Genomic DNA, 24,204 nt, shown 5'->3' with positions numbered 1-24,204 from the left:
GCCATAAGCGATATCGGAGTTTTGAAAAAACACACGTGCGTCGATCGGAATAAAATCGAATATTCATATGCGGGAACAAAGAAAAGATCATGAATTATTATCTTGGTTGATTAACCCTATTTTGCATATACCAGACGATCGGGGCGATCATATGAGAACCCCCTGATCGCTTCCAATCGCTTCGATCGCCTACGATCTCCTCAGAATTTGCAAATGACAGAAGCGACAGAGACGATCGGGCCGATCATATGAGAACCAGCCTTTAGAAAATACCGTTTGACATTTCCGTTTTAGCAAGTATTGGGTAATCAATTACAAGTAAACACATTCAATTTGGATTAAATGTAAAGTTTAACGCTGGAAAGTTCAATGTAAAATACTAAACGTTTCGGCAGTGCTGCCTTCATCAGTAGTAGTCACTACTACTACTGATGAAGGCAGCACTGCCGAAACGTTTAGTATTTTGCATTGAACTTTCCAGCGTTAAACTTTACATTTAATCCAATGTGTTTATTTAAATTAACGCTGCGCAGGACATTTTCGTTTTTTTTTCAATCAATTACAAGTGTTTGGTGTCCAGTTCTGTATCGTGTTACATTGTGCACATATACCATTGCTTTTCGCCCGGGGGTCTTCGTTGCAGCCTGGCCGTTTTGGCTTTAAACAAAGCATTCCTCACAGAGATAAAGTGACGAGAAATGAAAATACCTGATTTTGTTTCAACTAAAAACTATATTCTTTTCAAAATCTCAGCCTCGGGTTTATTCTAAAAATATTCTTAAAAATTCGCAAATTTCAGCCTCGATATTCTTATAAACTAGATTCTTATAAACTAAAAAGAGTGTAGTAGAAAGAGTGTAGCAAGGCGGCCGTAAAAGGCGGCTGCATAAAGGCGGCCTTTTAAATTTAAAGGGGTTTGACAAGAAAAGCAAGAAGCAAAGAAGCAAAATGTGTCTGACAATTACGTGTAGAAAGTGATCGACTGCCAAAAAAGTGGACATTGAGAGCCATCAATCGATCGATGACTTTCGTGTCTGTAGAGCTAGCGTCGTACATGAAGGAGCATTCGAAAGCTAAATCGGTTTTCACATAAGCTTCATCAACGATGAATCTATCGATCTAGAAACCAGAGCGCTGGCTAAAATCGAGTGCGTGGCTGCTTTTTCGCAAGAAAATGAAAAGCTTTTCAGTTGTAACAGCACAAGTACATTTTTACCTGAACCAGTCTATATTGTTACAGGACAAAATGCACTGCAACTAGGGGACTAGCTCAGTCAGACTTCAACTTCTAGGATCAGAGGTCTTCTTTATTCTTCAGCTCTTACTCTCAGTCGTTGCCGGCAGTAACTCATGAACTTACACCAAAAACTGGCGATTAAGTACGCTCGCACTATGTCCATACTGCGCAGTGATTGGCTAAAAGCTACATTCTTTTGAAGTTCGCGAGAACTATAGAAATTGCGGTTTCTTTGATAGTCGAAAACGTGCTTCGAGTTCAGAGCAGGTTTTAAGTGAGATATCATCCAAATTAAGTGTTTATCTTTCGCTCAACTGAAAGTATCTTTAAAAGCGATCCCGAAATCGGAATAGTTGATACCAATCACAGCAGTTGCTGGACAGAATGTTTCAAAACCAGAATGTACGTGATCCTATTTTCTTTAAGCAGCACAAAAGAATTAAAAGCTATATTATGAAACTTAGTAAATATTTCCCGCGTGTATGAGTAAACATTAATTAAAGTGTTCCATTGTTCGTTTATATCGGAAACTAACGTTTCCGCAGTTCTTTTGAAGTACACGACCAACGCAATTACTCATAAGAAGGTTTACGTCCAACGCAATTAACTAAGATCACATAACTTAACTCAAAACATTTTTCTTTTAACTAAATTCACTCTAAGCATAGCTAAAAGCACAAACACTCGTACTTGCCAATCTAAAATAACTGTGATAAACATGAAAACACTATGAGAACATTTTGGACTATTAAAATAACCCGAAAGGTTAACAAAAGGTGTTTACGACAAACGTAAGTTAATTACTTTGGCCAAACTCCGTTAGCGGTTTGTGAGCGGATGTTATTGAATTCCTGACCAACGCATGGTATCAAATTATTCCTGGTAGTATAGAAATCGACCGTGGGAAAGTTCGGTAAAGGTTAATTGACTGAGTGAAAGGATTAGAGTGGCAAGTTGTTTTTGTTTGAAACACTTCCTGAGTCGAGGAATGTTTGCCTACGTGATAGTTTGTTTTCAGCAAGTATTTCGAATAGCGCATGCCAAAAGCGAAGCCTAATTTAATGTCACACTTTAGGTTAATAATTAATAAACGTATATTTCAACATCTATAAAAATATGCTTCAACAATATGTTATAACCGTGGAGACAGAAAGAAACCGGCTGGGTTGGCGTTCGTGGGGGGGGCTGCTGTTGCATCGGCGGCGGACCGGGATGGATGGCGCAGTTTTCTGGCCGGTCTCAAGAGTCCTCATGGGCTCGATGAGGATAAGTAGTAAGTAGTAGTCTATATGTTATGATATATTTATTTACAATTATGTGCCGTTTAGGGCTTGATATTGTATGTTTTAGTTCGGGGCTGGATATTCTATGTTATGTATAATTTGGGGCCTGATATCGTATGTTGTCGTCAGGGCTTGATATCGTATGTTGTCGTTCGGGGCCTGATATCGCATGTTGTCGTTCGGGGCCTGATATCGTATGAGTATGTTGTCGTTCGGGACTTGATATCGTATGTTGTCGTTCGGGGCCTGATATCGTATGTTGTCGTCGGGGCTTGATATCGTATGTTGTCGTTCGGGGCCTGATATCGTATGTTTTCGTTCGGGGCCTGGTATCGTATGTTGTCGTTCGGGGCTTGAGATTGTATGTTTCAGTTCGGGGCTTGAGATTGTATGTTATGTATAGTTTGGGGCCTGATATCGTATGTTGTCGTTCAGGGCCTGATATCGTATGTTGTCGTTCGGGGCCTGATATCGTATGTTTTCGTTCGGGGCCTGGTATCGTATGTTGTCGTTCGGGTCTTGAGATTGTATGTTATGTATAGTTTGGGGCCTGATATCGTATATTGTCGTTTGGGGCTTGATATCGTATGTTGTCGTTCGGGGCCTGATATCGTATGTTGTCGTTCGGGGCCTGATATCGTATGCTGTCGTTCGGGGCTTGATATTGTATGTTTCAGTTCGGGGCTTGATATTGTATGTTATATATAGTTTGTGGCCTGATATCGTATGTTGTCTTCGGGGCTTGATATCGTATGTTTTCGTTCGGGGCCTGATATCGTATGTTGTTGTTCGAGGCTGGATATTGTATGTTATGGGGGGCCTGGTATGGGGGGCTGGTATGGGGGGGGGGGGGGCTGGTATGGGGGGCCTGGTAATGGGGGCCTGGTATGGGCGGTCTGATATGGGGTGCTTGGTATGGGGGGGGGTCTGATATGGGGGGCTTGGTATGGGAAAACGTTCCAACCCTTGGTCGTTTTCTAAGTAAAGTGAGCTGTTTCGATTTCTTAATACAAAATCAAGACTATCAAATAAAACCAAAATTTTCTTTTTATTTCCAGTCCCTTGAATTACTTTGACTGAATTAATTTATCAGAATTTCTTAACTTACACAATGTACATATGAACCTCTATTATAGCAAGCACTCCTAATTGTTTTGTTACTTCAAATGATTTACGTACATTTTATTTTTATTTGAAATTTTAGATGATGTGTTTAGTAGCATTTTAACTGAAACTTATAACAACATTGTATTCACACCTCTCGAAATTGCACTACAAGTGGCCTTTCATTAGATTGTAGCAGTCACTGTACTGGTCATTGAAAATAGTCTGAATTGACTATACGGAAACTGTATTTGTCAACACGTGTCTGTAATGAGCTGGACTTACTTTTGCTTGTTCCGCTCTACTGTGTGCGCTCTTTGAATGTGCAGTTCCAGAACAAATCACCCACCCCATGGAAGCTCACTTGAAATTTCAAGGGACCTGGGGGATCTCAAAGGCCAGAATTTTTAAAGGAAAGTATAAAGCTAAACTGAAATTTCCCACTCAGAGATGAGGAGTTCAAACCAGTGGTAGGGGGATGGATATTTTCTGGAACAACACAATAACAGAAAACTTATTTTTAAATAAGACATTAAAATGTCTTTAATCCATAGAGACGCAGCTTACATACCGATTCTGCCTATGAGAAATAACTGTGCTTAGGAGTTGAAATACTCAATGTAACTCAGATGCAGCGATTGGATTTTTCTTTCCTTGGCTCTTGTATTGCGTGTACTTTTGTTGGAGGTGTCTGTCATTATGACGTTGTTAAAATTGCTAAATTATATTAGTAGTGGGTGAAGACTCCAAAGATGTAATTCTATACTTGGAAGGGAATGAATTTGGTAGCTGAAATGGCATTAATTAATAAGCTGCCAAAGGGGATCAGTAACCTTATCTTGCTAGTTTAACTTGAAACTTAACTTCCAGGTCGCACTGTACCCTACCCTTCGGGATCACAGTGCTTTCTTTTATTAGTGTGCACCCATCCTGCCCATTCACGGGTCAGTCCTGTGGGATTGTAAGAGTTTTCATGTACTTCATTCGGTTTAGCCTATACAGGATTTAAATTGCTAAAAGCATGCCGCCTATACTATGAAAGACTGAAGACAAAAGGCGTAACTATTGTACATCAAGAAACATTTTTTAAAGAAATCTTGGGTTCTCACAGGACCTCGCTGTGATGCGAGGTCCTGTGAGAACCCAAACCCCTGCACACTAGCAAACAGGAGGTCCCTCCTCACTAAGTGCAATATTTAATTTTTACTTGAAATTTGTTTGCAATGCCGCTTATTTAATTTACTTAAATTACATGTACATACATGTATGCACAATATAGCACTAGCACTGCTACAATCGTAGCATTATTTTTATTAGAAATTTCTACAATTATAGCCGACCAGCATCTTGACATGTTTTACAACAAAGATCCAGCCACGCCCTGGTGGAACAGAGGTTGTACTTCACTACCGCCTGGCATTGCTTGCTGCTGTACTTGTCTTTAAAGCAGACTGTCTCTAATACCACATCTGCAAAATCAGTTAAAGCAACAGTGGGTATATAACAAAATTTATCAGTCGAATCGCTAGTTAAAACCATGTAGCTATATCAAAAGAAACTTTATTAACGTGTCAAAAAAAAACTTAGCTCGGGAAAACCCATACTAATTTGGGGACACAACTTGGAATTAAATGGATTGAGAAATCATTAACTTATTAACATAAGGAAAGCACCGACACAGGTTTTTCGCATTTGGCCAACCAACACAAGTCATTGCAAGTTGATCGGTTTCTTTTTTATGTTTTTAGGATATGTAAGTAGAATGATCTTTTTGACAACTTTCGCACACTATGCAAGCCTATCATGTTCCAAAACTTACGACTGCTCACACGAGTGTCTCCGTTTGGCAAGAGCTTAAGAAAGCGACTGTGTTTGATACACCTAATGGAGAACACAAACCTATCTCCTTGCATTCCTTGAGTTTACACTCGCGCGCTGTCGCAGGTTTCGATCCTGCGTTGCAAGTGTTACCAGTTTTTCCAGTAAGTCGGTGCGTACAAGTCACTGGTCGGCTTTGCATTCCTGAACCACATCCGGCAGAACACTGCCGAGGCAAAAGAAAAAAGAAAATAATTTAGTACAGTGTGATAACATGACTGTGTGCATGTAATTCTCTTCTATATTTCTTGTTGCCTGCAGTCTGTCTTAAGCCCCATAGCTATACTGTAGACCAAGCGTTTAGCCAAGGCATTTTTCACTAATCATTCTTAAAACTGGCGACAATATGCACGAAATGCTGTCAATAAGCACCTGCGGTCGACTAAAAGCGTCGGATACTTCACTCTACTATACTTATAGAAGACGGCTACTTTTCCCTCTAAAAATGAAGTCGGTTATTCTACTAAAACTAGCTGCCCACTACAACATGATTTTATTGAAACCCCTACAGCACGAAAACAAGCTTCTTTATGCCATTCTGTGCCGCTAGAAACTCATGAATAGTGCGCTGGCCGGTACATTACTTGCCTTTATGTTCGAAATCTCGTATTTCAAAGTAGTAGACGGGTGAGGCAGACAAAATTTCAACCGAAGCAACTGCCTTGGTGTCATATATATAGATTCAGGCCTTATTGTGCTATTATTGCAAGGAACACGTTTTTACTCACGCTTCCCCATTTTCCAGTGGTCCAGTCGTAGCACGATCCTTTAAAGCAGGGTTTCCGGGTGCGAGGTTTTTCCCTGTGTGCACATTTCCCCTCAACTGGGCAGCGGACTTTCCTCAGACGGTAACCAACATCGCACAGACCGTGGCACTGTATATCACAGAAAAATACCATATTTTACAAATGATTACAAACCTTACAATTAGTTAAGTTAGATTCTTCAATCTGTTGTTTATAGCTGTAGTTCTTTGGAGTGTCGCTCAACTCGTTTTTCCCTGAAAAAAACGTGAAGCATGAAACAAAGTTACGTAGCACCAATAAACAGCAGTGCCTGTAACCGAGCATTCTTGGCAAAAAGGATTGTATTTTAGACAGTCTGCTAGAAGTTTCAATTAACTACTGCTAGGTGATTCGGTTAGCCTTGATACTCGTAAATGACATTATTTAGGAATATCTTTGATAACGTCTACAGGGGATTTTGTGCTTGAAGAAACTACTGAAGAGCAGAACACGTATTCAGACAGTAAAAATACGATACATGTGTTTAGATAATACTCGTCGTGACTCACTTGAGACCACGGTCCAGCCATCCAATTTAAGTGGCACGCTTTCTTGATGCAGTTTTGAACCCCTGAAGGTTTGTCGCTGGGACATAAGTGGCTGGAGCTCTCTTCAGTGGTGCCATCTCTAGTTTGATGCATACAAGTAACTGAGCGGTACTGGAGACCAGGTCCACACGTCTTGGAACAGGGTCTCCATGGCGACACTGCCCACCTGCAAGAGATGTACTAAATCCTTGAGTGCTCTCGTAACTTCCGTTATAGTACTTTTCAACAAAACGGACGGAAGTGTTTGAAAAGTGTCTTTATTATATTACAGCACTTTGTTTGAAAAAAAGTTGCTTTGCCTTGGCGATAAAACAAATTGTTTTGAAAGGGAGTTTGAGACGCGTAATGTCATCATGTCTATCCTTTTGTGTTTTCTTCAAGCCCACTCATATTCGCTTCATGCTATGGAAAGACTGGAAACCGGGATAAGCTCCGGCCTGATGGGCCACAAGGCTCGAATGAGGGCTTTGCCTACCCTTTCACCCACTAAAATGAAGCGCTTTTATATACAAAAAAGCAATGAAAAGAGTATAGCAGAAAATTTTCCCTAAATTTTATGAAAAAAAAATCCGTCAAGTCGCTTTTACATGTATTTTGTCTGAAAATCAACATTTTGAAATAGGTTTGCGCGCACACGAAATGGTGTTTCGATTTCCATGCTTTATACTCTGAAAAGGCTCGCTCAAATTCAATGCACCACTTCTGGAACCGTATCAAAGCAATCATCGCATCATAAAATTATAATTCGATGCAGTGAAAACGTTTTAGGGTCGGCTAGCAGCTCTTTCAAGGTTTCACCTGAATGGCTCGCTACGCTTCGATAAAAGAAGAGAAGAAACAACAGGAACAACGTATCAAGAAATGCTCTATTGTTCGGTATCAAATTCCTCCGCAGCTCTTGAAACAAAAGCCTTTTGTTGTCTGTCGGGCGGCAAAGTTGAGCCGAGAGGTGCCGACGATAAGTTTTTGGTAATCGGAAGATTGTCGGCGTGGCAAATTAGCAACCTTAGGGGGAGGAGAGCGGATTGTTGCCCTAGCCCCCAAGAACTGCTTTCGTATATGGGGATCCCTTTCTCTCAGGAAATCCGATTATTCCAGCGGATCAATATCAATATCTTATTTCTCCTTGAGGAATCATACTTTGTCGAGCAGACAGATGATGAGAATAAATTAGATCACTTGCAGATACTGTTTGGATGCGAAGCCAACTTTCAGGGCTACTTCATTGTGTTACAAAAATGAGTGACAATTATGTTTCGACAATTAAGGCTTACCCAGGATTAAAAGTTGGTCAAGGGTTCAATTTCTGTTGAAAGGGCTTTTCATTGCTTATGATTTGTGGAGTATGAGATTAGCCAAGGTTAAAACTGGAGGACAGAAAATATAAACAGAAAATCCAACTAAAAAGTTAAAAAAAATGAAAAAAAATTCACGCTAATCCAGGGTTAGGAGTCCAGGGCGTGTTTCTAACAGAGTATTAAGGAAATCAGAAATGATTTACTATGTACGTGTATAAGAATCATATTCTTCTCGTGGCAATAAAGATACAGCAAGTACATTTATTCACTTTTATTTATCGTTACCTGCGTTTTTAGTTACTACATCTGATACTGTTAAACATTACCTAAACAGTTATGCATGTTTCCCCGGTTATGTTTTTCTTCGAAGGAGGAGAGAGGTTTAGGGTTACCTTCTTACAAGAGATCTTTCAAACAACTGCAACATCTATTAACCCCTTAGTTTACAGTATATGTACACAAGGTCAAGATAATTGTGGCATTGTGCAAGAATAAACAATTATTGGATGAGGTTTTTGTGATATCCGGAATAATCAAGGTCGAGGTAAGTGTTATCAACCGAAACCGAAGGCTTCGGCTGATAACACTTAAAGAGACCTTGATTATTCCGGATATCACATAAAACGAAGCTAATAATTGTTTTATTATACATTGTTTTTCTGGAAAAGGAAGTAATGACAAACGATTTCAACTTGTTTCAAAACGTGCTAATTCCGGCTGATCGTCCTACTAAATCGTGGAATAGTTCCTTCCTAATTTTTGTTAGTCATTTAGTGATTTCCGAGACTTAATTGTCAGCAATTTTTGAACTTTGGTCAAACTATTTCTCGTTTGAAGAAGTGAATCGCCGCCAGATGCCTGACACATTCGTCTTGGAAATCATGCATTTCGAGCGCAACCTACAGATTAGTGAATAATCTGCTAGCAGATTATTCACTAATCTGTAGGTTGCGCGGGGTTGCGCGGATTCCCAGAATTAGCTGTAGGCTCTTAGCCAATGAGAAGATAGCTAGTGACTACAATGTATAATAAGAACAGTAATTGGCCGCCCTTGTTTTTTCCTTTTCCCAGTATCAGGCTACTACAATATAGCCTCAATCTTAAGAATTCAAGATATTAAGAGGCTGTATCTGTAATAGTGGTCTGCCCTATCTGGCTTGTTAAATAGATTTCGCTCTTTTCTAGTGTGTTGCAAGACTTTCATGTACTTATACTAAAAACACAATTCACTTGACCGGATCATTAATTTTTTTCGAGTTTTTAAGGATTTTCGGTTCACCCGAACGAGCACTTGTAACGACCACTGTCAAGGCTTAAATTTACCACAACTTTGAAAATTAATTAAAAAAAAACTAACAACTTCTGTACCAAACAAACACTACAGCCTGTTAAATTATGTCTTTTTAATTTATCACACCAACTTTCACGAACATTGAGCTCGAATCAAGCTAGCAGCAAAACATTAATGACACCCCTATCACACACCTTGATGAAACACTTGAAAACGGCTCAGATTCAAACTTTAATTTTGAAAAAGTGAGGCGGTCTACTTCAATCAAACCAACGCAGCCGAAAAGTAGATGTAATAGAAGATGTTCCTATCGAAAAAAACCTTTTGGTATCGTCTTAATGAAATATTTACAGCTGTGTAAACTTGCCCAATTTCGAGGATCTTCATGTTTGCAGCCATTTTGAGGGACTCGTCAGGACGAGGAGTTTCATCAACTGGCCTCGCAGACATACCTCACACCTTCAGAAATAAACAAAGATTAGATATAAATGCAGTGCAGTTCAACTGAAAGAGAATAAATCGTGTTTAAAAATGGAAGCTCGACTTACATTTTGACTGTTACGGACGTCTACGGACGTACGGTTGTTACTATTTGAATTTCGCTCGATGATTCCACTAGAAATAACAATATTTGACATACAAACTTAATGTAGCCTATGAATCAGCTCAAGACAGTAACTTTGTGCTTTTCCTTCCTTACTGGCGTACAGCAAATTTCCATCGCAAAACGTTGAACGTCGAAGAAACAGCTGAAGAAACGGCCTGTCGGTCACTAGTTCATGTATGAGGCACTATACGGTACACATACGGTACACAACGGTACTCCATACATGAAGTATATAACCGACCAATCGATAAACATGTCAGTTTGGTCTTCTTTACCTGATGCTTGCTGTTTTGTCGTGAAAACAACTTCGCTGTACGCCGGTAAAGAAGGGAAAGCACGAGGTAACTACCTTTAACTGATTCAAACGCTACATTCAGTCAAAGTCTGCGTGTCAAATATTGTTATTTGTTGTGGAATCATCAAGCGAAATTCGAACAAGAATGACCTTACGCCCGTAGAAATCGTTTAAATGTAAGTCGAGCTTCCATTTTTAAACACGATTTATTCTCTTTCAGTTGAACTGCACTGCATTTATATCTAATTTTTGTTTATTTCTGAAGGTGTGAGGTATGTCTGCGAGGCCAGTTGATGAAACTCCTCGTCCTGACGAGTCCCTCAAAATGGCTGCAAACATGAAGATCCTCGAAATTGGGCAAGTTTACACAGCTGTAAATATTTCATTAAGACGATACCAAAAGGTTTTTTTCGATAGGAACATTTTCTATTACATCTACTTTTCGGCTGCGTTGGTTTGATTGAAGTAGACCGCCTCACTTTTTCAAAATTAAAGTTTGAATCTGAGCCGTTTTCAAGTGTTTCATCAAGGTGTGTGATAGGGGTGTCATTAATGTTTTGCTGCTAGCTTGATTCGAGCTCAATGTTCGTGAAAGTTGGTGTGATAAATTAAAAAGACATAATTTAACAGGCTGTAGTGTTTGTTTGGTACAGAAGTTGTTAGTTCTTTTTTAATTAATTTTCAAAGTTGTGGTAAATTTAAGCCTTGACAGTGGTCGTTACAAGTGCTCGTTCGGGTGAACCGAAAATCCTTAAAAACTCGAAAAAAATTAATGATCCGGTCAAGTGAATTGTGTTTTTAGTATAAGTACATGAAAGTCTTGCAACACACTAGAAAAGAGCGAAATCTATTTAACAAGCCAGATAGGGCAGACCACTATTACAGATACAGCCTCTTAAGCACGGAAATGTTAAGAAACGCGCACCTATTTACTGAGGTTTCAACTGTGTGCACTATTTCTTTCCCAACGTTTTTTCCTTGTCTACTGAGACAAATGGATACGTTCTCACAAAAATTCCGGTTAAGTTAAACATATATGTTTTTCTTAATTTATCTTATCAATTTGCAATTGTGGAGGAAATGAACCTTCTATTAAAGTATCTAATCTTATCGTAAAGTATCTTATAAACGACAAATACTCGGAGATAAACACGGACCAAGACAGAGTCGAGACAAAATCTGCCGGGAAGTCGAGGAATGAAAGAAGATCGATTGTTTTCTTAACTGATGGCTCTATTTTCAATCATGATTCTCGATACGAGTTACTAGAATAGTTGAAAACGAGATGCCCTCTTCTTGTACCGTGTGCGAGTTTGCCTTTTTAGTCGGAAATCCTTGTTATAGTACGCGTAAATTAATGGATTTGCCAGTGAGCTTGTATATGTGGCAATGTCGACCATTGAGCTAACCAGTAGCAGTGTGCTAAACGGGGTTTCGTTGAGAGCGCCATAAGATCTCAGCATAGCAAAAACAACAGCAGGACCTAGAGACAGGACATATCCAATGGACTTTGATCTCGCCGCCACTTTGTGCATCGTTCCATTACGGCTTCTTCTTTGCAAGAAAATGACTAATTTTGAGTACAACGTGATAACAGCGACCAGTGGCAAACAAATGCAAGCAGAAAGTATATAGTAGTTGAAGACTGACCCAGCGTGTTTTGTGGAATATCACAGATTTTTTTGTCAGTGCAATTGTCATATTCCATATCTCGAGCTTCAGGAATTGTGGTGACTGAAATGCTTTGGACGCTAATGACAAGAGGACATGATACCATTACTGCGTACAGCCACACCAGTAGAACAAGAAAAGCAGGTTTCCTCTTTGAACTCAAAGACTGTAAAGGATGCACAATGTGTTAGTACCTGTCGGTAGCTATGGCGACCATGCTGACGAATATGACCGATCTAAAAGTCTCCGAGAAGAAAGTTATCAACTTGTAGTGGAGGCTTTTGATTTCCAACCTTGGAACTGCGAAATAGACAACCAAGGGAAAAACCAGCAGTCGATAAACCAACTCCGTCGAGGACAGATTCAAAATGAATAAATTTGAAGAATTTCTTTTATAGCGTTTTCCACGTAACATAACCAAGAAAATGCCTACTTTTACGATGATTGCCAAAACTGTTCAAACGATGTTTACTGATATCTTCCCGAGCATCGTGGTACGAACGAATCACAACAGATATTCTAGAGCCTATACTATCGTGCTTGTTTCTATTGGATTTATTTCCCGCACTGTTCATGGCTCTCTTTCTTTGGATTCGGCGTCGTGTTTCCCGTATAAAGACTGTGTTTGTCCAATAAGGAAGCAACCTTGCGCAAGTTAAAGTCGCAAAAGTGGTCTTTGCGTGTATTACGATGATCGTCGTGACTGTTGAAGAAGCCTTAAGCACTGCTGTTGGGAGACGACTTGACCTTTAACTAATGACAGTGCATTTGAACAAACTATAATTTCCTTTTTATCGCCCGCATGAACTATCAAAATAGAAGTCGAATAGAGCAAAATGACGTTGCCGGAAAAGACATCGAATAGGAAACGATCTGCATTTATATATATATACACTTACAAAAAACTGCGCAGTATGAAGGCAAAATTTGAAACAACTTTCGAAAATCACTAATGTAAGCAGAAACGAACAAGACGAAGTTTACCACTAAGCATTATTGAGAATCAAGTCGTCATTTTGACTTCGTCATTCAGTGCTCTACTTAGAAAATCCGGTTTTCAAGATTCTGGCCGTATTGTATAACACCTTGACTTTAGTAGGACGCTTAAGAATCTATTATTGGTACACCTACGTTGTAGCATTAAACACAGAAATCGCGGAGACCATTTTAAAGTGGTAGGGCCAGTAGGACTTCGTAAAGTGCATATACAAGAGAAGACGTGTTTTGTTACTTTCAAGTGGTAAAATTCATACATATTTTATGCCATCTGGAGCCCTAAAACGTCACCCCAAGCAGAAACATGGTAGGGCTAAAACCCTACTAGCCGCTCCCCTTCCGCGGTCCCTGCAACATAATTAAGTGTTTCCCCTGCGGTGTTGCTTAAATGTGCATGTGATGAATAAATTACATATCAGGTTTGAACTTTCTCCTTTCTAAAACTTCTAATAGCGAAGAACAAGTTGATGGCCTAGGGCTGTTGTTCTCACTGACTTCTGTTTAACGTTTAAGGCATCTTCAGTAACTAGATTACCATTAGAGCTTATTTCACCGGCATAGGAAACGAATGAACAATAATTGTATGAGAAAATAAACTTAGTTGCTAAACAAAAACGAGCTAAATCCATCATCATTTTCTCGCGTTGTATAATTTTGTTTTTCTTTAATCGTCCAACGCCTTTTGTTGACCGCAAATATTGTCTGCGGCTGTTAGAACTCATCCAAACCCCCTATTTATCTTCGTAAATAAAATAAACGTATTTCACTGTAATATTTACCAGCTACAAAAATACTAGTTTAAATGCATAATAGTGAGTCAATAAGCTGGGTCGGAAGTACCATACAAATGAAGTTATCTTTCGTCTCAGGAAGTGAGAAGTGAATTAATGACTTATGATGTCGGTATAATTGATGTTCTTTATCTTCAGTGTTTTAATGACTAGGGATTACTTTACCGTATATAAAACAACTACAAATTCGCAATGCAATAAGCGTTGAAACCAATAAGCTGTGAACATAATACAATGATATTTGAACCGCACAGCATAGCGCTATTTGCTATTCGTATAAGTTTATCTACAATAATACTACCTACAGTTCGATCCTTCAATTATAGTATATCTAATAAAAGCATAGCTTTGGGCCTGTACAAAACCGTCATAAACATGCTTAAATCACAAGCGCTGTACATAATGTCCTATATTTATTCAGCTGAACTTTTGGGTTAACTATAAACAAATAAAAAAGCCTTAATCACGCTTTTTTCTGTGACAATGCAAAAAAAATTACCTAGGGCACTAATAAAAATGTGGTAAAAAGCACAAGCTCAAATTAGTTTTTAAGAAATTTGTTTTTCGTTTGCTAAAATACAAACAGTTATTAAATCTGGGTTGCATGCGTAGGATGATATCATTTCCAAGGCTAATGCTGTCAAATCAAGCTGCGCCAACACTGAAGCTGTCATTCCTTTCCCACGCTTTCCTAATGTTATCAGCTAAACACAGTTTTCGTGTACTGCCCAAACTCGACCTCTGTCGGTCGAGAGATCTTGCTTTTACTGAGGTTACTGTTAATTTCAGTCCCAATATATCCGACGATTATACAGTGATTAACAGAAGTTAAAAATGCAATGAGCGTATTGTCATTATAATTGCGCTGTTCCCTTTGTTCACATCATTTCCAACTACTACCATTCCTTGGTTGCAAGTTCAACTCACCAGCCTTGATTGGCTGCTTACATTGCCAGTGTTTTTCACGAAATAAACTACGTTAAATTTTTGTATTTGAATTTACGAACGTAACCACGTACGAATTCACTTTTTGCCGGTTTCTTCTGCGAAAAATGCGGAAGAGTTCCTTGCGGAAATCTCCGTTGTAATACGCATAAATTAACGGATTTCCCAGTGAACTTGTGTATGATGCAAAGTTGACTATCCAGCTAACCAGTAGCATAACACCAAACGGAGATTCGTTTAAAACACCGTAAGATCTTAACATGGCGAGAACTACAGCTGGGCCCAGGGACAGAACATATCCAAATACAGTAACAATGAGCATGCGTACCGCTTTGGACTTTGCTCTTGCCGCCACTTGGTGCATCATTCCATTGTTCCCTCTGTGATGCAAGAAGATGGCTACTTTGGTGTACAACGCAAATATCACGGCCAATGGAGCAACAAATGCGAGAAGAAAATACAACGTGGTTGAAGACTGACCCAGTGTGTTTTGTGGAACATCGCAAAGTTTCTTGTCAGCACACTCTTTGCAGGCCATACCTCGAGCTTCGGGAATTTCCAAGATTGAAATGCCTTTTACGCTTATAACGGAAGGACACGACACAATGGCAGCATACAGCCAAACGAGACAAAGAAGGAAAGCAGGCTTTCTTTCTGACTTCAACTTCTTCAAAGGGTGAACAATGCTTTGATATCTGTCCGTAGCTATGGCAACCAAGCTGACGAATATGGCCGAAGCGGAGGTGTTTGATAAGAACGATATCGCTTTACACTGGAACGTGTTTATTCCTGTTGCTGGAACTGCAAAGTAGATAACTAAAGGAAAGACAAGAAGGCGATAAACCAGCTCCACCACTGACAAATGCGTGATGAAGAAATTTGAATTGTTTCGTTTGTAGCGTTTACCACGCAGCATAACGTAACAGATGACCGCATTCACAATTATTCCCGACACGATAACAAGCAGGTTTATAGATAGAGTCACAGCGAAAACGTTCCTTGCTTCTTCGTACGAACGAATAAGCAAAAGTGTTGAGCCAGCTTCGTTATTAGTCTCAATGCCAGAATTGTTGTTTAAGTTCTCTTCTTCCATTGTGAATTATTACTAGAAGGTAATCAAATCTTGACTCTCAGGATCTCGCTTTAAAGCACAGCCGTTTAACACAATTTTTAACCAGCTCACCAAACGTGAGAAACTTTATGGGCAGATCTCTCAAATATCTTTAGGTTTTAGTTGAAGCCTTTCGTTACCTTGTTCACTTGTATTGTATGACTGGTCATAAAGCTCTTACGTTGCCTGTGAATTGTCGTATTTTCCGTGTTCAGTGGAAGCAGAATTTAGTTGTTTTTTCCGTTCCGCAACAGCAGGTCAAATACTATTAGCATATAGAATAAATGCTATTTTAAAACGAAATTAATGGAATGACGCGTGAAAACGGTAAAAGCAAACAATATAATTAAATTAATTAGCAAAATTTTAATCGATATCGTGCGATATGTGAATAAATGAGCATATTATGTGTGAGCGATTTCTTCTCCTTATCTGCCATTTTGAGCAAAGATTAAGACATTTGAAGTTGGAAATTTAAATAATTAATTTAAGGCCATATCCTAATAATGAAAGCCAATATCGGTATAACGCAGTACTAGGGTCAAATGCAAATGTGATGATAACTAAAGTGGCAAGACAAACGTCGACTCCATATGGCCCCAACAGGGCGAATATTCAGAATATTAAAAGACGGTATTTTCCGTAAGCGCCATTTTGCACTCAACGACGATACGATTTGGGCATAGATTTTAACATTTAGACATTTGGAGTTGAAAACATTAATGTAAATACGGAAAATAGATATTTATTGCACATAACATTTTAATGGGAAACTTAATCGATATATATCACGCAGTCAGTAGGGTCTTTTTTAATTAATTCTGCATTAATGACCCCCACAGATTCCGTGGTGCAACTGTGGTGAGGAAGGTTTCCAAGCTTCACTTCAAAAAAAAAACGAAACGTCTGCTGCCAAGTCATGAAAAGAGCAAATTTTAAATTCATATACAGTAAATAACTGTAATCTTTATTTTCTTTTTTCCCTTCAAGTGCAGGATGTTTTACGTGGTTTATATAATGAAGTTAGAAAAAATAATATGGAAGATAATTAACTATTTTCTAGAAGATAAAACTACTTTCTCGAAACTAGTAAATTTAGTCCATTTAAGAGCTTTCTCTTTACAATTAAATGATTTCAAAAAGCATTTATTTCGTATGGTAGTGGTGTTTAACTTTTTTCAGCAGTATTTCTATTTGAATTCGAAAATCAAAAACAGGTAACATGGAGATATCACTGTCGAATAATTTGCTCGTTTAAACGTCTTTTGGCAAGATTTTTCATTTGTTAAATTTGCTTTAGATGATGAATAATTTAACTGAGCGAATTATAACCGAAGGTCAGGCAATCTTAGCTTGAGCATTGATATTAATTCAACGAAGCTCTTAGCTCAGGGGCTGTGCTTCGTTTACCACAGCGGTTAATTTAAAGTTGTCAAATCATAATTATAGACAAACTGGATGAATATAACGTAAGAACTGTAGTATAGCTTGGGGAGACCTATTTTCACTTTTTATTTGAAAACCGACTATCCATTCCTCGGTTACAAGTTGAACTCATCAGCTTTGATTGACTGCTTACATTTCAAACATTTGTGTATTTTAGAAATTTACTACGTTAATTATTTGTATTTGAATTTACGAACGTAACTGCGTACGATTTCACTTTTTGGCGCTCTTTTCTGCGAAAAATCTGGAGAAGTTCCTTGCGGAAATCTCCGTTGTAATACGCATAAATTAACGGATTTCCCAGTGAACTTGTGTAAGTTACAAATTCGACCATCCAGCTAACCAATAGCATAACACCAAACTGAGTTTTGTTTAATACACCGTAAGATCTAAAAAAAAAAAAAGATTAACATGGCGAGAACAACAGCGGGGCCCAGGGACAGGACATATCCAAGTACAGTTACAATGAGCATGCGTACCGCTTTGGACTTTGATCTTGCCGCCACTTGGTGCATCATTCCGTTGTTGCCTCTGTGATGCAAGAAGATGGCTACTTTGGTGTACAACGCAAATATGACAGCCAATGGGATAACAAATGCAAGAAGAAAATACAACGTGGTTGAAGACTGACCCAGCGGGTTTTGTGGAATATCGCAGAGTTTCTTGTCAGCACAGTCCTCGCAGGCCATGCCTCGAGCTTCGGGAATTTCCAAGACTGGAATGCCCTTTACGCTTATAACGGAAGGACACGACACAATGGCAGCATACAGCCAAACGAGACAAAGAAGAGAAAAAGGCTTTCTTTCTGACTTCAACTTCTTCAAAGGGTGAACAATGCTTTGATATCTGTCAGTAGCTATGGCAACCAGGCTGACGAATATGGCAGAAGCAGAGGTGTTTGATAGGAACGCTATCGCTTTACACTGGAACGTGCTTATTCCTGAGGCTGGAACTGCAGAGTAGATAATTAAAGGGAAGACAAGTAGGCGATGAACTAACTCCAACCCGGACAAATGTGTAATGAAGAAATTCGAACTGTTTCGTTTAAAGCGTTTTCCACGTAGCATAACGTAACAGATGGCAGCATTCACAATTATTCCCGACACGACAACAAGTAGGTTTATAGATAAAATAATAGCGAAAATGTTCCTTGCTTCTTCGTACGAACGAATTAGGAGAAGTGTTGACCCACCGCCGGGACCACCGGGTCCCGGAATGGTGAGGTTTGTCTTCACCGTGGTCATTATGAATTATTACAAAACGGCAATCGGCAACTTTGTCTCACAGGAACTCGGTTTAAATTACAGCCATTTGTACTAGTTTCATGACCTTACCAAAATGACGATGCCTGCCAGTTTGACGAACCGATCTTTTAGTCCTCCTGAGGTCTACGTTTTAAAAGCCGTCCGTTCTCATTTTCGCTTGTATTTGATTGATGTCGAGTCAAAAGCTCTTTACTTCTCTGTGTTGTGTTCTCTGTGTTGTGTCGTGTTGTGTTGTGTCGTGCTTTGAGTGCTATAAGCGAAATTAAGTCATTTTGTCCGTTCTGTAATAGCACTCAAAATTCTATTTGCATATCGGACTGACAGGTACTATTAAATATTTCAAAAAAGGATGACACATGTGAACTGGAAAGGAAATGTAATAACTTTTTTGTATTTAAATTCACTAAATTTAGCAAGATTTTAACGGTTGTCGTGTTATGTGAATAATGAGCGTACTATCCGAAGACGCAGTGTTGTTCCTATCTGCACGTACCCATGAACGCGTATCTGCACGTACCTATCCGCACATACAAATTCCATTAGCACATCAAACAGGTGCTTGTAAATATTCTAATAAAAAGGATGGCACACGTAAACTGGAAAGCAAATGTGATGACTAATTTTTATTTCTAATTGATTTAAAATAGCAAGCAAATGGTTTTAGAAACCGGTGATTAATCTTCCCAAACAAACTTAAACCAGCTAGTTATTTGAAAAATCCGGGCGGCTGTAGTTACACTATATCTAAATTTAAATATAAATTGCTAAAATTAGGCATATGAGTTGAATGCTTTTAAAAGGAAAGAAAGAAAGCTCTTAAATACATCTCAAAAGCACCTGAACTAACTAATCTCTAGAAAGTAGTTTTATCTTCAAGAAAATAGTTAATTATGATCCAACGTATTTTTTCCAAATTCAATGTACCAATTACGTAAAACATATTTTACCTTAGACGGAAAATAGGAAGGCCATGATTTAAATTTTTTACTGCCTGTCAATTTGCATAGTTGCAGTAATAATTTCGCTCCAAGGTGAAGCGTGGAAAATTTGCCACTTTTCTTTTTTTTTGTTTCACGGAAGCAAAATTAATTACAAAGACCCTACTGACTGCGTGCTATTGATGTTGTTCTCTATTTGAGACTTATACCGGGTAGCCGAGAAAGCCCTGACTTGTTCTCTAATTATGTATAAATTATTATGTTATGGCCAATAATTTCAATATTATAGTCGATTTAAGTGCAGTGTGAAGACCTTCTTCAAAACATCATTCGCCAAGAGTGCTGGCGACAGATAAATTTTGCTTCGCAACCACGACTCTTTAAAGTTTTTGACTGGCGAAGATTGAACTTATGCAGTTTATTTGTCAGAAATGGCTTTGCATTGAAATAAAACACCATAAAAAGAAAAGGTGCGATTATTTTAGCCTCAGCGAGCCCTAAACCCGAAGCACCCTGTCTACTTGCCCGTGACACCCTTCTTGGTGGTGTTTCCTTTTTACTATGACCGGTCAAGTCAGGGCTTTCTCGGCTACCCGGTATAAGTCTCAAAACGTTTAAATCAAACGTGATGTAAATGCATTAAAATATAAAATTCTGCATACAAACAGTGTCATTTACCTAGAATTAGTTTAATTTGTCGACTGGAAAATATTTCTTTGAGCACCAGCCAATTAATTCGAAAATACGTAGAAAGGATTATGCTAATTCTGCCAACAACAAATTTAATTTTAAGTTGGGCAGCCATAGACTGTTGAAGATTTTACGCGGTAAACTTCTAAGAGTGTGGACATTCAAATCAAGAGAATATGAAGTTTTCTCGATTAAAATATAATAGCTTTGGGCCGCTGGCCTTGATTTTTGAGTAAAAAGAAATATTTTAGTTCAATCATTTGGAGCTACACTCTTTTCCCACGATGTGACACGCTTCAATGGCGCTAGGGAAGAAGGGCTGTTAATTCTCGGGAAGAAGGGCGGTTAATTCTGCATATAGAGGCTTCCTGCCCTCCATGTGAACAGCCACTTACATTTGAACCTCTTATTACAGACACCTCTATAGTTCGGACACCAAATCCAGAGAAAATTCCCTACATGTCCCTATGGTAAAAGTAAGTCAGACATGCTCTTAACTAAGGGACAGTCCTTAGTATAACAGAGAAGTTATTAGCCAATTAAAATGTGACTATGTCAACCACGCCACTACTAAAATAAAAGGCACTCAGGGAAGTGTTTGTTGTTTCAAATATGTTTTGACGGCCTCGATTTTTATTTCACCTCAATTTAGCGGTCCCCTATTTAGATTACAATGCGATATTTGACGCAACCATCAACATAGCATGTACGAAGCTCGTGCTAAACTTAATCAAATAATTTGCGACATAAAATTAAGAAGAAATATAAGTGTACAGCTTACAAATAAGTCTGACGTACACATTTCAAGTACTGTGTGCTCTGAGAAAAAACAATTAGCATACAATTGGGGGTCTCTATGCTAAAACGAATAACTACGTGTATTAACTGTGTTCATTTAGTTTTATAAATTTAGTTCAGTTGCAATTTTATGATCCACGAGCGGAAATTTTTACTTTTTGTCTTCATTTCAAAATAACAGTCAAAATGATTGACCGGGATGTTTGCCGCAGAATACATCGGCCTGCGATGTTAGCAGAGGCTGGTTAACGTTGACAATTGGTAATGTGATTCGCGCCAAGATACTTTTGCGGTTTTTTAAGCCGATCTCTTTTACAACCTACTTTCTACTGTTGCCCCTTAAAAAGTATCTACATAAAGATTACTTCCTTGTTTTATGAACATGACTTCTAATCCATGTGATTTATGGGAAATGCTTTATTAAAATGAATATATGACCCTTTGTTGGTTAGAATTGAATGCATTTTCATTTTCTTTCCTCTACATCCAACGTTCACGTCTGCCGGTTAAGTGACTTCCTAAACCTCTGTTGCAAGTTGAGCACGCTAATTTTAATCTGTAGTTTACAAGCATGTTCGATTTTTTTTTTTACAATATATACTGTGTTAATTATTTGTATTTGAATTTACGAATGTAACCGCATGCGAATTCACTTTTGGCGCTTTTTTCTTCGAAAAATTCGGAGAAGTTCCTTGCGGAAATCTCCGTTGTAATACGCATAAATTAACGGATTTCCCAGTGAACTTGTGTATGACGCAAATTCGACCATCCAGCTAACCAGTAGCATAACACCAAACGGAGATTCATTAACTGCGCTGCGCGTCTTGCTCTGCCGGGGTTTATTTTTTATTATATTTTTTTCGTCCTGTCCCCCTCCCTCGTCCGTCCGGTGGCTCTCAGTCAGTCTCTTTTTCGCCGTCCTCTCCCGCCCGGCTCCCGCTAATGGCTCGTCACGCGGCCCCCCCACGCTCCCCGAACCCCCTCCCCGCTGTCCTCCCTCATCCCCCTTCCGAACAGGTCACTGGGCCTCCGCGTCTTCTCACGTGCCCGGCCGCCCGGGGGCCCCCCCTCGTCGATGGCGCGTGTCGTGCCATGGATGGGGGTCCGTCCGGCCCCTGGTGGGGATATAGGGGGTGGGGTGCATTTCTCCCCCATGCTACCCCTAGGGTGTCACGGACAGCGCAGTGCTCTAAGAGCTTCTTGTTCAAAACGCCGTAAGATCTCAACATGGCAAGAACTACAGCGGGGCCCAGGGACAGGACATATCCCAAAACAGTTATAATGAGCATGCGTACCGCTTTGGACTTTGATCTTGCCGCCACTTGGTGCATCATTCCATTGTTGCCTCTGTGATGCAAAAAGATGGCAACTTTGGTGTACAAAGCAAATATGACGGCCAGTGGGGCAACAAATGCAAGAAGAAAATACAACGTGGTTGAAGACTGACCCAGCGGGTTTTGTGGAATATCGCAAAGTTTCTTGTCAGCACAGTCTTCGCAAGCCATACCTCGAGCTTCGGGAATTTCCAAGACTGGAATGCCTTTTACGCTTATAACGGATGGACAAGACACTATGGCAGCATACAGCCAAACAAGACAAAGAACGAAAGCAGGCTTTCTTTCTGACTTCAACTTCTTCAAAGGGTGAACAATGCTTTGATATCTGTCAGTAGCTATGGCAACCAAGCTGACGAATATGGCCGAAGCGGAGGTTATTGAAAGGAACGCTATCGCTTTACACTGGAACGTGCTGATTCCTGAGGCTGGCACTGCAAAATAGATAATTAAAGGGAAGGCAAGTAGGCGATAAACCAGCTCCACCACGGACAAATGTGTGATGAAGAAATTTGAATTGTTGCGTTTGAAGCATTTCCCACGCAGCATAACGTAACAGATGACTGCATTCACAATTATTCCCGACACGATAACAAGCAGGTTTATAGATAGAGTGATAGCGAAAACGTTCCTTGCTTCTTCGTACGAACGAATAAGCAAAAGCGTCGAGCCTCCGTCTATAGAAGGAGACGTAGAATTGCTGTTTGAGTCCTCTACTGCCATTGTTAATAATCACTAGAAAGAAATCGATTTTCTTCTCTCTGAGGATCTCGGTTTAAAGTGAAGCCGTTCAACACAGGTTTTAACGAGCTTACCCAGATGAGGAAGATTTCCAGCTCTACGGGCAGATCTTTTAAATTTCTTGTGGTCTAAGTTAATGCCTTTCCTGTCCTTGCTCACTAGTATTGGATGACCGGCCACAAAATCTTGACTTCCCTGTTAATTGTCGTGTATTCGTGTTTAGTTGGAACGGGAATTAGTTGTTTTGTCCGTTCGGAAAGAGCTGGTCAAATACTATTAGCATATAGAATAAATGCTATTTAAAAACGAAATTAATAGCATGACGTGTGTAAACTTTAAAATCAAACGTTATAATTAAATAAAATTAGAAACGTTTTGGCAGATTTCGTGTAATTATGCGTTTGCGCTATCTTGTACTTATCTACGCATTTTGGGCGAGATTAAGACATCTGAAGTTGGAAAATGTAATACAGAAAATAATTCATTATTGGCCATTACATTATAATGAAAAAAATAACACCGCTTTTACGCAGAACTAGGGTCAAACTGCAAATAAGATGCTTTAGCGGCAAGCCAAACCTCGGCGTGATATGGCCCCAATAGATTACGTTGTACTGTTCAAATACTGAAAGACGGCGTTTTCCGTAAGAACAATTTTGCACTCAACTACACACGTTTTGGGCATAGATTCTAAGATAAAGACATTTGAAGTCGGAAATGTAAATAACCAAAAATAAATATTTATTGCACATAACCTTATAATGGAAAACGACATCGATATCACGCTGTCAGAAGGGTCTTCATTTAATTCTGCGTTAATGAATCCCACAGATTCCACGGAGCAACTGTGGCGAGGCAAATGTTTCAAGCTTCAACTAAACAACGAAATGTCTGCTGCCAAGTCATCAAAATAGCAAATTTTGAATTAAAATGCAATTAATAACTGCAATCTTTTTGTTCTTATTTTCCTAATAAGGTACAGGATGTTTTACGTGAATTATACATTGAAGTTAGAAAAATAATACGGAAGATAACTAACAATTTTCTAGATGATAAAACTTATTTCTAGAAACTGGTTAATTTGGAAGCTTTTTTTTAAGAGCTTTCTCTTTACATTAAGATGATTTTGAAAAGCATTTATTTCATATGCTA

The 24,204-nt window shown here is 39.1% G+C and overlaps 3 protein-coding genes and 2 pseudogenes across 3 annotated transcripts in view; all 5 read right to left on the bottom strand.

Moving 5' to 3' along the window:
• Positions 1-3,549: 3,549 nt before the first annotated feature.
• Positions 3,550-24,204, bottom strand: part of LOC144661220 (A disintegrin and metalloproteinase with thrombospondin motifs 19-like) — a 67,739-nt gene continuing 47,084 nt past the window's right edge. The window contains exons 21-24 of the mRNA XM_078521919.1: positions 6,797-7,001; positions 6,231-6,377; positions 5,524-5,668; positions 3,550-5,093 (exon numbers count right to left, since the gene is read on the bottom strand). Coding sequence (XP_078378045.1) covers positions 4,954-5,093; positions 5,524-5,668; positions 6,231-6,377; positions 6,797-7,001 — 637 coding nt within the window. The 3' untranslated portion in view covers positions 3,550-4,953. The remainder of the gene's footprint in view (positions 5,094-5,523; positions 5,669-6,230; positions 6,378-6,796; positions 7,002-24,204) is intronic.
• On the bottom strand, positions 11,658-12,834 carry LOC144661306 (neuropeptide Y receptor type 1-like; annotated as a pseudogene).
• On the bottom strand, positions 13,853-17,262 carry LOC144661248 (neuropeptide FF receptor 1-like). Its single transcript, XM_078521949.1, has 2 exons — positions 14,763-17,262; positions 13,853-14,727 (listed from the first exon to the last, which is right to left on the bottom strand). The coding sequence occupies exon 1, from the start codon at positions 15,820-15,822 to the stop codon at positions 14,764-14,766; it is 1,059 nt and encodes a 352-aa protein (XP_078378075.1). The 5' UTR covers positions 15,823-17,262; the 3' UTR covers positions 13,853-14,727; position 14,763.
• LOC144661239 (neuropeptide FF receptor 2-like) lies at positions 17,265-20,504 on the bottom strand (annotated as a pseudogene).
• LOC144636883 (neuropeptide FF receptor 2-like) lies at positions 21,976-23,254 on the bottom strand. The gene has a single exon (XM_078496089.1). The coding sequence runs from the start codon at positions 23,032-23,034 to the stop codon at positions 21,976-21,978; it is 1,059 nt and encodes a 352-aa protein (XP_078352215.1). The 5' UTR covers positions 23,035-23,254.

Source organism: Oculina patagonica, chromosome 1, assembly GCF_052425735.1.
Source record: "Oculina patagonica isolate OP01 chromosome 1, crgOcupat, whole genome shotgun sequence".
In the NCBI taxonomy this organism is placed as follows: Eukaryota; Metazoa; Cnidaria; class Anthozoa; order Scleractinia; family Oculinidae; genus Oculina; species Oculina patagonica.
This window is presented reverse-complemented; position numbering and strand designations above follow the sequence as displayed.